Source organism: Stegastes partitus, unplaced genomic scaffold (assembly GCF_000690725.1).
Source record: "Stegastes partitus isolate 25-593 unplaced genomic scaffold, Stegastes_partitus-1.0.2 Scaffold1234, whole genome shotgun sequence".
In the NCBI taxonomy this organism is placed as follows: Eukaryota; Metazoa; Chordata; class Actinopteri; family Pomacentridae; genus Stegastes; species Stegastes partitus.
The window spans coordinates 191,079-207,102 of record NW_007578965.1 but is presented as its reverse complement, the minus strand read 5'-3'; the positions used below and the strand labels follow the sequence as shown (position 1 = coordinate 207,102).

Below are 16,024 nucleotides of genomic sequence, written 5' to 3'. Positions count from 1 at the left end.
GCTTCCATTCCTAGTTTTAAATTGGATTTATATTCATCACGGCAGTCGAGGAAGTCGGTCTCCATCCTAGTATGCAGTTTCTTTCTAATTGCCAGTTTCTTTGGAATTTTAATGTGAGAGCCAACAGATACGGCGTGTAGAGAAAATGCAGCCAGTTTTAGGTGAGAGGTGAGGCGACGTGGGCTTATACAACCCCGCAGGGCCGTGAACCCTGCGGGTGGGAAGTAGAGCAGATTAAGAAGAACAAATGGCAAACTGTAAGTGTTGATCCATACGAGGGAGGGTGAGGTGGGTGAAGGAGGGAGAAGCAAAAGGCCAGACCACTGCTTTCTGTCTCCTTAGATCTCGTTTTGTTCGTTAGTCTAAACTGAATTTTGTGCAAATGGTGAATGGTCTGCACTTATATAGCGCTTTACAATGTGTTTCTCATTCACCCATTCACACACACATTCATACACCAATGGTAACATGCACGGTGCTGCCTGCCATCGGGAGCAACTTCAGGTTCAGTGTCTTGCCCAAGGACACTTCGACTGTGGGGGGGCGGGGATCGAACCGCTAACCTTGCGATTGGAGGACAACCTCTACCACCTGAGCCACAGCCGCCCTGTGCAGTTTCATGAAATTGTTTACATATTTTGAAGTGATCTGAACTCCTAGTTTGAGATGAAAGAATGACGTTTTTGTGCCTCTGTGTGTGTGTTCAGGTGGCAGCAGAGTACTGTAAAGACACCACTCTGCTGCTGATGGGAGTCATCTGCCTGGCGGCCTCCATAGAGAAGTGGAACCTGCACAAACGCATCGCTCTGCGCATGGTGATGATTGCAGGGGCGAAGCCTGGCATGTGAGCATCACGCACACATTTTCACGCATTTACAGTAACATGAACATAATGAGCTTAAAGACATATAAATACTAGTGCTTACATGAGATTAATGACATGGGGACCAACCAAAGGTTCTAAAGCTCACAGGGTTTTTATTATTTCCATAGAAACGTAAAACTCACCAACACAAACATACATGTTGGTCAGCATCCCTTTCTCTTCTCTTTCTTTCTTGTCCAGGTTGGTGCTGGGTTTCATGTGCTGCACAGTGTTTCTGTCCATGTGGCTCAGCAACACGTCCACCACAGCCATGGTGATGCCCATAGCCGAGGCCGTCCTGCAGCAGCTGATCTGCACCGGACTGGCCGACAGTCACGATGACTCAGAGACGGGGGAGGCCCCAGAGGAGGACAATGGTATGTCTGACTTTACCGCTGCAGGGGAAGCTCAGAGTGGCCGATCTTTATTTGGCGTAGAATCTGCTTTTCAGAAAAATAGTACAGACTGTGTAATAAAATAAATTAATAACAGCGCTGATCAAACTTTTGCACAAGCAGAGGTGTGATTGGTTGTGACACAGTTAGGATGCACTCATTGGAGGCACTTAGGGCTGTCACAATATGAGGTTTTTACTACATGACTAGGGTGACAAGAATAGTTCACGTTACCAATATTACTGCAAAATCTTTTAAATATGTCAAAATTTTGCAAAAAATGATGTCAGTCACATTCATCTTAAGCTTTGCTTATTGTGTGTCTTGTTTCTTTTTCAGCAATTCACACTCAAAATAGGAGTGTATGTAACCATCACTCTACTGTATGTTGTCTCCACATACTGACAGGTGTGTCAACCAGATAGTTACTGGTGCTGGATTGTTTACAGTATTATCACATGTATATCGTTGACATTATATCAATATTTCACTTCATCTTGGAGGTGTTGTGGCAGACCAACATCCTGAAAAAGTGGAGATTTGTGAGTTTAGCCTTGTGTTAAAGCAACAGGTCGTGCATCCAGGCAACCATATGCACAACAAATCAAACGATCACATGAGTTCAACTAAGTTTCTGGACAGAATTGTGATTCAAATTGTGATTCTACCTGAAAAGATTGTGATGAGATCTGTTGGCTCGATCGCCCACCTCTAAGGAAGGACACTGAACTATAGAAGCTTCCCTGCAAAAGCTTCAACAGTAAACAGATGTTTTATAGCAATACATGCACCAACAGTTACATTAGTTATAGATGGATACGTACGTGAGGTGAGATGCAGCTTTAGCAGAAGAATTCTTTTATCTTTTAACTGTGAAGACGTTTTGAAGCAGTTGTTCTGTTGCACTGTGATGATGGTTGTTTTTGTCTGCAGGTGTTGCAGGCAAAGAGGAGAACCTGGACAAGAACCAGTTAGAGCTGCTCTATCGCAATGACAGGTAATGTTCGTTTGTTTGTGTGAACATACTGAGTGCTGTGTGCGCTCTAGATATGTGGTGTGGTCTTTTCTTCTTTCAATTTTCCTTATTTTCATCGTCGAATTGCCAGTTCCCAGTTTGTAACTCAATCTTTGTCACTTCAAACTCCAGCTGTTGGCCCACAGGGACTCTTATGATCCACACATTTTCTTTCAGTTTTGGGAAAAGGAGTTTGTGGATTTGTAGTAAATTACTGAATTTAGTAAACTGAGGAGTTTCTTTTGGACAAAATGGGTCGACATTGACAAAAAGACAGATTAACGACTGACAACGCTGTGTTTGGTTTTTATTGCTGCAGTTTGCATAGACTGGGTCAGTTCAATGAAGACTAATCAAATGAAATCACTTTTTCTACTGTTTAAATCACTTTTTTAAAGTAAATTTTCATTTTCATTTGCACAGATATGTTCTTGAATTTTATTTCCTAGCAAGACCTTCCTACAGCAAGACAAATGTAATCAGTTATTGATAATAATCATTACGTTAAAGTGTCATTTGTAAAGATGTTCTTTTACATTAACATCTGTTAAGTCTCACTATCTATCTCAGATAAGTAAGTAACACAATGATGAGTGAGCCTTTAACACACTAATGAAATTATGTGACATTGCAGTAGACTGTAGATAATGGAGTACAGCAGCTAGTAGACTTTACAGTATTAAGAACTGGGCATCTGTGTTGACATTCAGCACAAAATCACAAGTCATACAGAGTTCGTGAGGCGTGTTCCATCACCCAGCAGTCATCTTTCTGCTGGAGCTAGCATGACAGATTTGATATTTAAGTCCACTGTGTGTGAAGCGACATACAGTTGTTTCCTCTTTTAGTATTGGTGAATAAACAAAGAATGTTGTTGTGGAGGCATGGCCCAGGTGTTACAAAAAAAAACAAAAAACTTGAAATGAACAAGGGCTGCAAGGTAGATCAGTGGTTAGCACCGTTGCCTCAAGCAAGAAGGTCACCGGTTCGCATCCCGGTGAGGACACCCGGGATCTTTCCGCGTGGAGTTTGCATGTTCTCCCTGTGCAGCGTGGGTTCTCTCTGGGTTCTCCAGCTTCCTCCCACACAGTCCAAAAACATGTGGAGGTTAATTGGTGATTCTAAATTGTCTGTAGGTGTGAATGTGAGTGTGCTTGGTTGTCTGTCTCTAAGTGTGGCCCTGTGATAGACTGGTGACCTGTCCAGGGTGTCCCCTGTCTTCACCCTGAGTCAGCTGAGATAGACTCCAGCCCCCCACGACCCTAGTGAAGATTAAGTGGTGTATAGATGATGGATGGATGGATGAAATGATCAGTTATTGCTGTGGATACTACCTAAGACAATAAAACAAAGATCTTAAAGACTGCCACTTTAATTTTCTCTCCTCTTCTGTCTCCAGCAACACCAACCCCAAACAGGAGCTTTCTACACTCAGTGAGGTGAGACCTGTCAAACCTTCTTCTGTGTTTGAAATAGAAGACAGAAAAATCCATGGACTATAAGTGAAATCTCTCTTTCTGTGTGTGTCCCTCTCCTTTTCTCAGGCACAGACTGGTGAGGTCAATGGTTTGGGTCTGAGGCCGATCTCAAATCAGAATTTTATAACGCACACCAACGGACATCTGCCACAGGTTAGTAACACATTATTGAAGACATTAACGAGGCTGGTGTGTGACAGTAAGGTGACACTTCTCTGTCCTATGCAGCTAGGGCCAGTTCAAACAACCATTTCTCAACAATGTCCCCCTCTTTCCTTCTTAGGTTGCCATTGAAATCCCAAATGTGAAGCGGGTGAAGATGAGGAGAGACTCCCAGTATCCCACCAAGAGAGATCACATGATCTGTAAATGCCTGTCGCTCAGCATCACCTACGCTGCCACCATCGGAGGACTCATCACCATCACCGGCACGTCCACCAACCTCATCTTTGCTGAGCAGTTTAACAAGTAGGTACACACACACACAAACACTTGTTTGTACACACATACACTAAACAAACATCCACCATTCACTGACAGTAAAATGAACACTAAAGCTACCAGGGGTGACCCAACAGCTGAGTGGTTCATACACAGAGCACAGTGACACAAAGTCCCTGGTTTGATTTCTGGCTGGAGACCATTAGCTGTGATTTCCCCGACCCTCTTGTCTCACATTTTCCTGCCTCTCTCCACTACCAGCGCACAACGAAGGCATAAAAGTGCCCCAAAATAACGGAAATATAATAAAGCAGGTTTCCAAACAGTTTTGAACTGGCATTAGAAAGATATTTTTGGTCCGTATAAGCTCAGGTCGACTGCAGACACCATCTAAAGCATATTTACAGCTTGATTGGTTTCTTGGCTGCTGTGCTGGTTGGACTGAAACTGTTTATGTTAACTCGGTGTCTGGGTGCCACACGGGGTCTGAGTTCAAAATAATCAGCCTCAACAGTCCTGACAGAGCCGATTTCCTCCAGCCGCTGCTTTAAGCCCGGCAGAATGGCCTCCTTCATGTCGCAGCCTGTTGGACAAAGGTCGGGTTTTGATTCTGTGTGTGTGTGTGTGTGTGTGTGTGTGTGTGTGGTAGTAGTTGTAATCCTAATGTGATGTTAACAGGGACAAGAATCAGGCAAGCAGTGGATAAGAAAATCTCAAAAATCACGTGTAGAACTGATGCACTTGAACGTCCTCGCATAGTTTTAGCACAAAGCTAGCCTGTGGTCACCTGCTTCAATCAGGGTAAATACTCTGGTAAATAGGTTTGTGTGTATGTTTGTTTAGGTCAGTCAGTCCACGTTTTGGCCTGCAACAAGTCCATGCTAGTAGTGAACAACTTGACCTTGTGTGTTTCTACAAACAAACTCGATAGTTGAGGTGACAGATGAATACCAAGCCATGTGAGGAAACAGATAAGTTTTGTTATCCTTTTGCTTAAACCTTTTCTTGTTTATCAGTTATGTGCTTTCGAATGAGCTGTTTTGGTGTTCAGCGATCGATCTCCTTGTATTCTTCATTTCATAAAGAGCAGCAGTTCTGCTCTTTTTATTTTAGTAAGATGCAGAAGAATTGCAGAAACTGTATTGTTTACAGTCGGGCAGTAAATAGGAATCTAGAAGGACAAGGACAAGGATAAAGGACACTCATTCGAAGACAACAGCGTACAGATGTTGGCCAGGGAGGACAGATGGTTTGCGAGAGAGGGGTGAAAGAAGCCATCTATGTCAAACTGGAAAGACCATCCCTCAACAGAGGTGGAGGTCTGAGGCTTCACCTCCCACCTGTTTTCAGTCCTAAGATCTCTCCCCAGGAAGATGAAACCGCATCCACACCCAGACACAAAAGACCCGAACGAGCAACAACCCCCAATTGAAACCGAAACTCAGGTGTTAATGGCTACTTAGGATATAAGCATCTGGATCTCCCAACTAGTCAGAGAACTGATGAAGCCTCTTGGATAAGAGGTGGAACGTCTTCAACGAACTCAAGCAAGTCCAGTTGCTACAATCAATCTACCAGAACAACCATGACCTGGATGACTGAGAATCTTCACAGACATAGGAATCTATAGTTTGATGGACCCTAACAGCAAGTTCAGATTTTGACAGTGAAGATAATCGCTCATTGTAAACTGATTATTTACTTATTTATCATGAAATCAGTTCCTGTAACAACCAAAGTATTCAGCAATTTATGTTTCCAACAAGCTACTGTAAATTTGATAGCTAAAGTGTTTCTTTATATCACATGCTTTTGTGTTGGTTAGTAGGAAATCTCAAACACTTCTGAGTGGCTTCAAACTTATTTTATTCATTTTTCGTCTACTGTTAATGGTTGGCAGTTTTCGTTCCAAACTGAAATATCTCAGTAGCTTTGACTTTGCTTAAATTTTCTACACATTCATGGTCCCCAGCGGGTAAAGTGCACCGACTTCAGTGATCCCTTCACCTTTAGTTTAGCAGCAACATGGAGTTGATGGTTTTTTTTCTCTGTTACCAAGTGTGTTGTTTTAAGATTTGCTGAAGATATGCATCATCTCCAGAGGATAACGTGACTTGATCTTAAAGACTTGGCCCCTAAATTTTCAAGCAGCGCCATCATCAGGTCAAAAATTGTATTTGTTCAGTACATTGGTTGCTGGATATTCAGGAAATGTTAGCATGCTGACGTTAGCATTCCGCTCAGAGTATTACTGTATGTAAGAACAGCCTAACAGAGCTGCTAGTGTGGCACACCAGCAAGAATTAAAACCACTTCCCCTACACTAGCATAGCTGCAGACTCTAACTTATTTTTTACACTTAACACTTAAGATGATGAAGGCACTTGCAAATGAAACGGCAGTACAAAACATGAACTGTGTTTAATTTCTAGCTTTTTTTTATGAGCATTTCATTAATTCTCATTTATGCCACATAGAGCAAATTATTGCTTTTTGCTCTCGTAATTTATCATCATCTGACACCAGCCTGATGTTGAACACAAACAGCAAGCCATACTTTTGCATTTACTAGTATTGATTGCATCACTGTTCCTGTAGCATAGTTTTAATTGGATGTAGATTAAATTAGATTCGATTTGTTTCGCCACACTGTTTCTTGGTTCACATTTTCTTTTCATTATTTACTCCCCAGTGCAATGCGAAGGTTAACATTATGAATGGCTAGAGCCCTGTGAAGGGAGAGCGGAGTTGTTTCTGCTACAGACACACGATCATCGTCTCTGAACGTCACCTTTGCCCTGCTTAGTGTCCAGACAGACAGCAGGGAGGGCAGTGAGGCATATGTGAGCAAACACACTTTATCACCTGTACGCCTCTGAATGGCACGACGGTGGTGACTGACAAGTTCTCTGTCTGAGCTCAAAGTGCCCTGAAGCTGATACTTTGCACAAACAGCTATTGGAGTTGATGGCATTGACCTCTGAGATGATTTTCTTTTCTTTGTACAGGAGAAAATAATATGCTTGGTTTACATCTGTACAAACATTTCCTACTGTGCCTTATTCTGATCGTGACTTTGACGGTTTATGTCTCCAAATTTATAATCTCTTGTGGCTCCTGCTGCTCCTCTTTTGAGTGAAACTAGAAGCATTTGCATTGCTGGCAAATGATGAGACACATTTTTAATGCACATTAATTTAAATTATTAATGCAATTGACCAGCTATGTTCATGACATATCTGTTTTAACGTACCAGAACATGTGAAAAGCAACTACAGCAACTACTTTTCGCTCTGTTTTCAGTTTCAGAGGAGCAGATAGGAACTGAAAATAAATGAAGCTTTAAATGAGTCATTACGATGCTGTATTGCTGCTCATTTGCATATAGTTGACCGCCGCTAATCTCTCTTTCTGTTGCCAAGTCACTGAGATCCGTCTGGCAGTTGTTGCTTTGCTCTCTGTCCCTCTTTGGTGCTAAAAGCTCACTTCAAGTGAAGAAGAGCAGGTCACGTTGTCTGTTGTTGTCATTGAGCCTGGAAAGATTAAAAAAGACTTGTTTTAACTATAAAGTAACCAAACATTAAAGGCTAACTTCAGACAGCTTCTTTTAATGCTGGTATTACACCTATATATGAGTAGCTCAGGAAAATGCACTTACTATTTCCATAACACAAATAAGATTGTGTTTTAAAACTGATATATTTACTGGAAATGGTTATGCAAAAATTTAAGGGACACTTTGTCCAGAACCACTTTCTAATAAATCGTCTTTTTCAAAAGGTTCACAGGAAGTTGCTAATGCTTTACTAAAACATTTCCTAATGCTTTGGATCATTTATAAGCCATTAGTGAGAACGACTTTGGGGTTGGCAATGATCATGTAATTAATGAAAGGTCATGAATTTATAATTTTCTAATAAGCCATCAGCTAACTTTAGGAAGCAGTTTGCAAATATGACGCGATTGATAAAGAGTTTGACAAAAGTTAATCAAGTTTGTGGGTGTAGATGGTCACAAATTATGTTGTTTTTTTCCAGATGCTTCCAGGAAATTTTCTAGAAGGTTAGATATGTCATGCATTAAACAGGATTAATTATTTTTTAAATGACTGTTTCATATATCAGTAAATTGAATAACTGAATGTGCCTTTTCCAACGGTGATTAGGAAGAAGTCTCATTAGAGGATTTAGGTGACTGTCTACGGCCTCTGTCCTGTCCTGTACTTAAGTAAACCAGGTCATCCTGTGGTCATTCCTGTGGGTTTCATAGCCGTGACACTCACACTGACATCACCTCTTATCAGTGCAGAGGGTCAGCTGTGCTGCTGCTCAGATAAGTAGACAGGAATGACAACAGCTGGCAGTCAAAGCAAACACACCGACACAACACAGACACAGGGTCAAAGTAGACAGCTGAGGCAGGCTAAACGTTATTTTTAACCCCGATAGGGTTCTATTTTTATCCTTACAAGTTCTGTCAGTGGTTCATGAAGTTCAGCCTTTTTAAAAAACTGTGAAAGCGACTGAAAAACTAGTTAGTGTGAAATGGCCCACTGCAGCGGTCCGGTGAGATCATAGCAGAGGTGTCTGACTTTATGATCCAGCAGCGTTACGTTCACGTTCAATAGTAAATTGTATGTTTTCCTGACATATCATCAAATATTAAAAAATGCACTTACTTAGTAGGCATCAGTATAAAAACAAAATTACTTTGGCCATCATATATCTATGTACATATCACACTATGTGCAAAAGGTGAGTCTTTGACTATCAGTGGTATGCTGAGACCCAGGTCGAGCTCGGTTCCTCTAAACAAGACATGAGCTCCCATGAAAACACGATTTGTGAAAACGTTAGTGGTCTCTAAAGTACTGACACTGTTATTGTTGCCTTGGATCTCTATTTGTCTGTGTCTTCGTCATCATGGATCATTTATAAAAGTAGGATATTATTGATGTGTGATTCATGCATGTGGGTGATTCATCACGGATTGGATTTAAGAAAAATACTGACATGCATGCTCTTCTTGACTTGTCATTGTAGCGAGGCAGTGCAACATCATTAGCCTCGCTCCATTTAACTCACAGTTTAGAAAAAAACCCTCCTTATTACCAACCACTGTAATGTTGCAGCAACCAGCATGCAACAGTAGAAAAATGAATTAGACTCATTTCCATGTAATGACAAGCTGAGTGAGAATAAATATAGACAACAAGGTAGCAGAATATGTATTAGAACAAACTGAGAATCACTTACACCAATCACAACTCAGTTATCCATTAAAAAACCAAACAGTAATGTGCACCTTCAGTAGGTAATCATGTGGCTCCACTTTAGCACCAGTCTGCCCTTCGTGGTGTAACTAGTGTTTCCACAGTGTGCAGTGAGACATAAAGGCCCATAACGGCTATGAAATAATTAGGACTCATGTTGGGCTACACTTATAGTTCTAAACTTGAAAGCAGAACATAAAAAAGTCTGCCTCTAGCTGTTGTGGTGCTTCTTTTTCAAAAGAAAAGCAAGAAATCTGATTTACTGTCTTGACACTGGTTGCTCAGGCGTGATAGAGTGTCCTGGCCTTTTCTACAGAGCCTAATAATATATCCACCATGAACATAAAATAAATGTGGCTGCTAACAGCTGATAGAAGCGTTCTGTGCTGAAGTCTTCCTGTAAACTGAGCTCAAACGTTGCATCTCTAACATACAAACAGACACGTATCCTAAACTAACTCTCTGCGTCTCTCTGTCTTTGCCTTTATCGTTCTAGTCGTTATCCGGACGCAAAGGTGATCAACTTCGGCACATGGTTCATCTTCAGCTTCCCCATCGCCATCATCATGCTGGTCCTCACCTGGCTGTGGCTGCACTTCCTCTTCCTGGGCTGCAAGTGAGTAACGCTGTTGTACTGACTGTGACCCACTGTGCTGCTCGTTGTTCTGCTGATGGTCACATCTAGGTGTGTGATTACAGTGATGTGTCTCCTTCTTGCCCACCTCTGCGTGGTATTATTATGGACTCATGGTAATCCCTCTGTCTGGATGTTGCCGCTGTGCCTGTTAGTGTCTTGTGGCTGCAGCTCGGAAAAACACAGAACGACTGTGTCAGGCCGCTGTGTGGTTAATGTTGTTGTTGCTGTGTGTTCAGCTTCAGGGAAACATGCTCGCTGAGTAAGAAACGCAAAACCAGAAGGGAGATGCTGTCAGAGAGGAGGATCCATGAGGAGTACGCGAAACTGGGGCCCATCAGGTGAGTGAGGACTCCTTGTCCAAGCTTTTCCAACTGTGTGTGAGTGGAATTTTTTAGGTTGTATTAAAGACAATTTGTTCAATTACTGCTGAGAATTTGATGTGATGTCATGGAAACGTACAACCTCAGAGCAATTATTTGCTGCGTTCAGTTGGTTTTCAGCCTGACTGCAGAGTAAAAACCAGACTAGTAAAAATGTTCAGCTCTATACACTTTATATTAATATGTAGAAGACCTGTCTGAGAGGTTTTGTATCATAAAATCCCTGTTTTGCATGCGATTATTCAACTGATGATGATAGATTCAACACTTGGCAGCACCCTGTGTGTACAAACAGTATATGTCTATATGTAACTCACACACTCAGACACGTTTTTGTCGCACAATCCTTCTGTGATCACTGCTGACGCATGTTTGTGGTTTGCAGCTATCCAGAGGTGGTGACTGGTGTTTTCTTCATCCTGATGACTCTGCTGTGGTTCACCAGAGAGCCTGGTTTCGTGCCCGGCTGGACGTCTCTCTTTGAAAAGTGAGTATTTAAAATGTGGCAATGCAACCACAAAAACCGAGCAGCGGTTTTTCAGTAACTAATGCTGTCGGCACCATGTCGCACAGAGGACACAGACACTTTACACTGGACTTTGTGGAGTCAGAATTAATGCGAGTAGTTTAAGATGTTTACATGTTTCTAAGCATGTTGCCTCTGTTTTCCCTCTCAGGAAGGGCTACAGGACCGATGCGACGGTGTCTGTCCTTCTGGGCTTCCTGCTCTTCCTCATCCCTGCCAGGAGACCTTTCTCATCCTCCTCCTCCTCCTCCAGCTGTAGAAACTCAGGTCAGAACCGTGCACTGTTGAAGTTTTTCATATGCCTGCGCTACATTTGGAGTAGCTCTTCATTAAAGTTGTTGCCCTGCACATCTAGCTGAGTTACCATTCACACATTTACTGACTGTCTGATCACATCATCAACAGAAACCAGAAACATCATCTACAGCATGTTTTAATGTTGGGTTCATTTAACAATAGTGACACACTTAATATTTGTGTCTTTATTTTTATGCTTTATTCAAAATGAATGCCACAGATAGAAGCTGTATTTTGAAGCATTTGCTGGCCTCAGTTAATAAGTCAGCCACAGACGTTATATTATTTCTGTGAGGCCAAAATGTGTGACAGAGATACGCTTCCCAAACTCTTTCCAGAAGCACTTGTTTGCATCAGCAGCCTCTGCAGGTTGATTTACTGCCTGAAAGGTTTACTGGGTCAGAGAAAAGCCTCTGCTCTCACAGACAAACAGCTCAACTTCAGACACCAATTTTCTATGGTTTTGTCATGTTTTGAAAAATACTGGAAAGCTTTCACCTTTGTTGTGTTTCACGCTACTCAACACAAGATGTTTTTGTGCTGACCTCAGAACACAGTAACCTAGAAGACCCTGACCCTGACCCACACATGCAGCTCAGACATGGAAGTCAATGCAGACCATTTATCTCCTTCGATATTTTGATGTTTAAGACACACATTGATGTGAATACATAATTTTGATAAGATTATATTAAATAATTACTTATTTTGTGAAGGGTTATGTAGCATGATGACTTACCTTTACTGACTTTAATTCTTCATTTGATGTTTTTTTTGTTTATAAGTTTACACCAATGTTCAAGACAGCAGCCATTAAGCAGAACCTTAATTTTTTGGTTATTTGGTTTTAATAAAACAGAATGTAACGTTTAATGTCTACAGTTAATGGTAATAAACACTTGCATCGCTTGGATAGTCTTGAATTTGTGCACAATAAATAGCTGAATAAATTATTGAGTTGGGCTTGTATTGTCTCTATAATTAGTCTGATATTAGATGGCTGTTTTGTGGATTTTTTTGGAAATTCTGCACCTACCAAGTAAAGTCCTATCTATAAATAATAAACAAGTATTATATATAATAATAAATAAGAGTTATATTTATCAGATCCATAAAATGTATGTGCAAGCAGAAATATGATACCAATTCAGTTCTTGTGAACAAGAGCCATAGCTGTTCCTGATGTAATGACATCTTTTCTGTGCTTTTAAACCATCAGACGACGACTCAGAGTCTGACCCTCTTGCTCCCATGATCACCTGGAAGGACTTCCAGAGACTGATGCCGTGGGAGATCGTCATCCTGGTGGGAGGAGGCTACGCACTGGCGGCTGGCTGCAAGGTACTGTGTCTGTGTGTGTTTGTGAAATACTGTACTGCTGTGGTGAAAGTAGCTGTGTACAGTTTTAAGGTATGAATTTTGCCATGTTATGCTAATTCATGCTCTCACTCCACTACATGTCAGACCAGTATGTTTGGGCAGACTTTCTTCTCGACTACATTTGTGTGACAGCTTTAGTTTCTTTTAAGATGAATCACAAGCTTTTAAAATACAACACATTGTTAAAGATTAAACCAGTGGGTTCCAACCTTCCTGGCTTCTTACAAAGAGTGTGAACTTGGGGCCACATTTCAGATGTCTTTGAGTTAATTTTCACTTGGTTTCATTTCAGTGAACATTCCAATGATCCAACATGTCACCAAATATCAAAGAGTAGAGAAAAAGTCCAAAAACTAAAAACAGATTTGTGCATCAGAACTTTTCTTTTTTTCCTCTTCTAATAATAATGTGATGAGCCCTCTGATTTTCCTACTGTCCCTCTAAGTCAAACTGTATACAAAGTAGTTTGTATAAGCAGAGTACAAAGAGGGCAGTGGGAGCATGCTGCTGAATTTACAGCCTTTTGTACAAAAATACGAATGACACTAATTGATACAGAAACTAACACTACTGTGTCCTCATCAGAGTCAAAATGTGCAAAAATATGAGGCAAGTAGATACATTCTGCCAGAACCAGGTGTAAAATTGTCATGGATAATTGGTTGAACAGGGATGTTACATTTACTGAATGATGGATTCGAAGGTGGATGTTGTCAAAGTCCATCCAAGTGCTACACCTCCAGCACCATGTCAGAAACTAAGGGAAATAGATGTACAGTAAATAATGGGGTTCAAACTCATATTGACAAGAGATGAATCAGTAAGTAATGTGTTTTTGTGTTAATGTCTACAAAGTGTGTGATATCTGCATTCTATCCTGTAGAAAAACAGTAAAACATGAAGCACACTGGGTGACTGTAAACACAATGTAGAAAGTAAACGAAGGACTTTGAGGTCGATGTATTGTGGATGTAAACGCAGCGTGAACACGAGAGACTGACTGTAACCTCTGAGGATTCATGCTGTGTGTGTGCAGGTGTCGGGCCTGTCGGTGTGGATTGGCAGACAGCTGGAGCCTATGAGTGGTCTTCCTCCCTGGGCAGTCACCCTGCTGGCCTGCCTGCTGGTCTCAGCGGTCACAGAGTTCGCCTCGAACCCGGCAACTCTCACCGTGTTCCTGCCCATCCTGTCAGCGCTGGTAAGACAGACTCTCCTTTACACGCTTCATCTGAAAACCTGGTCTGTCATACTGATCATGAAACATACATAGATTAAAGGCGAGACAGAGTGATAAAGAAAAAACCTACATCTGATGTGTGTGTTAGCCACAGTTTGAAAACCCAAAGCTCATGTGTGCTGCATCATCACACAGTCCCAGTCAATTACCCGTTAATGAAATCATGTCCTTTAGCACAGTGACTAAACTAAAGAATAAAACTGTTCAGATTGCTTTGAGATTTAAAGGGTTAGATCTGCAATTTGTGAAATATGCTTATTTGCTTTCTTGCTTAGAGTTATAAGAGATGAATGATGCCACTCTCTTAGTTTTTCATTGATGAGATTGACAGCAGCTGTTAGCTTAGCTTAGCACAAAGACTGAGACTGCACACCTGAACAGCTCAGTGTTGTAGCTCTGGCTGTCACCATCATGGCAGTACGTGACTCTTTCTTACTACTAAATTAATTTGGCTAATCCAAATGCGGAAAGATGTAGAGGACTGCATTGGGAATGAGATGTGATTGGTAGGAAATTCAGCAAGGGCATGTTTAAGAAAACGTCTCTGTGCAGGTGACCTGTCACTCAAAGCAAACTCTTTATTAACTTTAAGCCTAAATACAATTTAAATGGATGAGAATCCCCGTACAGTTATCATAGGAGGGGAAATTAGCTATAAAGACCAACACTTTTTTTGTACAAGTCTGTAAAAATGTTCATTTCTGCTGTAAAATTGGTCCTTTTAACATAGAAATCTATCCGATTGTCTCACTTTTGGAGCTAACCTCAAGTGGCCATTCTAGGACCTGCAGTTTTTGCCACTTCTGTGCTGGCTTCATGCCTCAGCTCTGAAGGTTGCCACTCGAGTGACATGCAACATCAAACTCTCACCAAGAAAGAAAAAACAGCATTTCCCAAAGTGTTTAATAATTCCTTTAAATGACTCACATTGCCTCTCATCTTACTTTTAAAGTTGCTGTTTGTGTAGCATTGGAGAAGTTAATGTAAAAAAGCAAACCCCTCTACAGCTCCATCTAATAACAGAATTACTTTGACTTTGCTCGACCTATGAAGGATGTTGGTTGGTCACACAGAGACATGTGCTAAAAATGTCTAATGTCATGCATGTTGCTAAAAAAAGTTGTAACACTAATGCAATTCTGACCTCCTTCTGCTCCCTTTTGATCATCATCTCCCTCCTCATCCTAATTATCTGTCCTTATTAACCTTTCCTGATTCCTCCTTCTCTTTCCTGCTTCTTTCAATTTCTGCCTCCTCTTTCTTCCTTCCCTCTACCCCTCCACACTACCTTGTCTATTTCTTATTCTATCTCTTTACTCCTTTATTTCATCACTCTTGCCATTTCTCCTCTTGGCTTCCTTTTGTCTCTCTGCTCCTTTGTTCTTCTCCTCCATCCAGTCGGAGACGCTGCACATCAACCCCCTCCACACTTTGATCCCGTCCACCATGTGCGTGTCATTCGGGGTCATGCTTCCAGTGGGGAACCCCCCCAACGCCATCGTCTTCAGTTACGGACACGTGCAGATCAGCGACATGGTAGGACACTCACACACTCACTCTGTCTGCACCTGCAGCATCAAAAGGCTCAGAGTACAGCGTGTCACGTGGTTTTTGTGTGATCAGAAGATACAAAAAAATTCTTATTTCTTCACTATTTGTGGAAAAAATAATGATAATATTTTCATTTTTGGCTCACACAGAATCCATCTAGCGCTTCATTTATTATTGACACATCTTTTTCTCCTCTTCATCTCCAGGTGAAAGCAGGTTTTGGGGTGAACCTGATCGGTGTGGCAGTGGTGATGCTGGCCATCACGACCTGGGGAGTTCCCCTCTTCAGTCTGACAGAGTTCCCTGCCTGGGCGATGGCCAGGAACGTCACCGGGAGCTTATAACCACCGATGGGCTGGCGCCAGTGGCAAGAAGAGCAATAAATTACTGGCAGACAGAAGGAGAGAGAGAGAGAGAGACTGTGCAATGATTTCTGTGGAGAGACAATGAGAAAATGACATGTGGTGTGTCAAGAGGATGGTCTTGCTCAGAATTGGACTGACTAACCTGGCCTTAAAGGAGGAAGAGGAATGGGGGAAAGGAGGAGAAG

At 41.6% G+C, this 16,024-nt stretch overlaps 1 protein-coding gene across 1 annotated transcript in view; it reads left to right on the top strand.

The window, feature by feature from the left end:
- slc13a4 (solute carrier family 13 member 4) overlaps nucleotides 1–15,818 on the top strand; it is a 28,317-nt gene extending 12,499 nt beyond the window's left edge. Inside the window, exons 3-16 of the mRNA XM_008297670.1 lie at nucleotides 708–844; nucleotides 1,067–1,242; nucleotides 2,194–2,257; nucleotides 3,675–3,714; nucleotides 3,820–3,906; nucleotides 4,037–4,221; nucleotides 9,963–10,082; nucleotides 10,340–10,441; nucleotides 10,869–10,970; nucleotides 11,161–11,276; nucleotides 12,526–12,647; nucleotides 13,723–13,884; nucleotides 15,322–15,459; nucleotides 15,681–15,818. Coding sequence (XP_008295892.1) covers nucleotides 708–844; nucleotides 1,067–1,242; nucleotides 2,194–2,257; nucleotides 3,675–3,714; nucleotides 3,820–3,906; nucleotides 4,037–4,221; nucleotides 9,963–10,082; nucleotides 10,340–10,441; nucleotides 10,869–10,970; nucleotides 11,161–11,276; nucleotides 12,526–12,647; nucleotides 13,723–13,884; nucleotides 15,322–15,459; nucleotides 15,681–15,818 — 1,689 coding nt within the window. The remainder of the gene's footprint in view (nucleotides 1–707; nucleotides 845–1,066; nucleotides 1,243–2,193; nucleotides 2,258–3,674; nucleotides 3,715–3,819; nucleotides 3,907–4,036; nucleotides 4,222–9,962; nucleotides 10,083–10,339; nucleotides 10,442–10,868; nucleotides 10,971–11,160; nucleotides 11,277–12,525; nucleotides 12,648–13,722; nucleotides 13,885–15,321; nucleotides 15,460–15,680) is intronic.
- The last annotated feature ends 206 nt before the right edge of the window (nucleotides 15,819–16,024 follow it).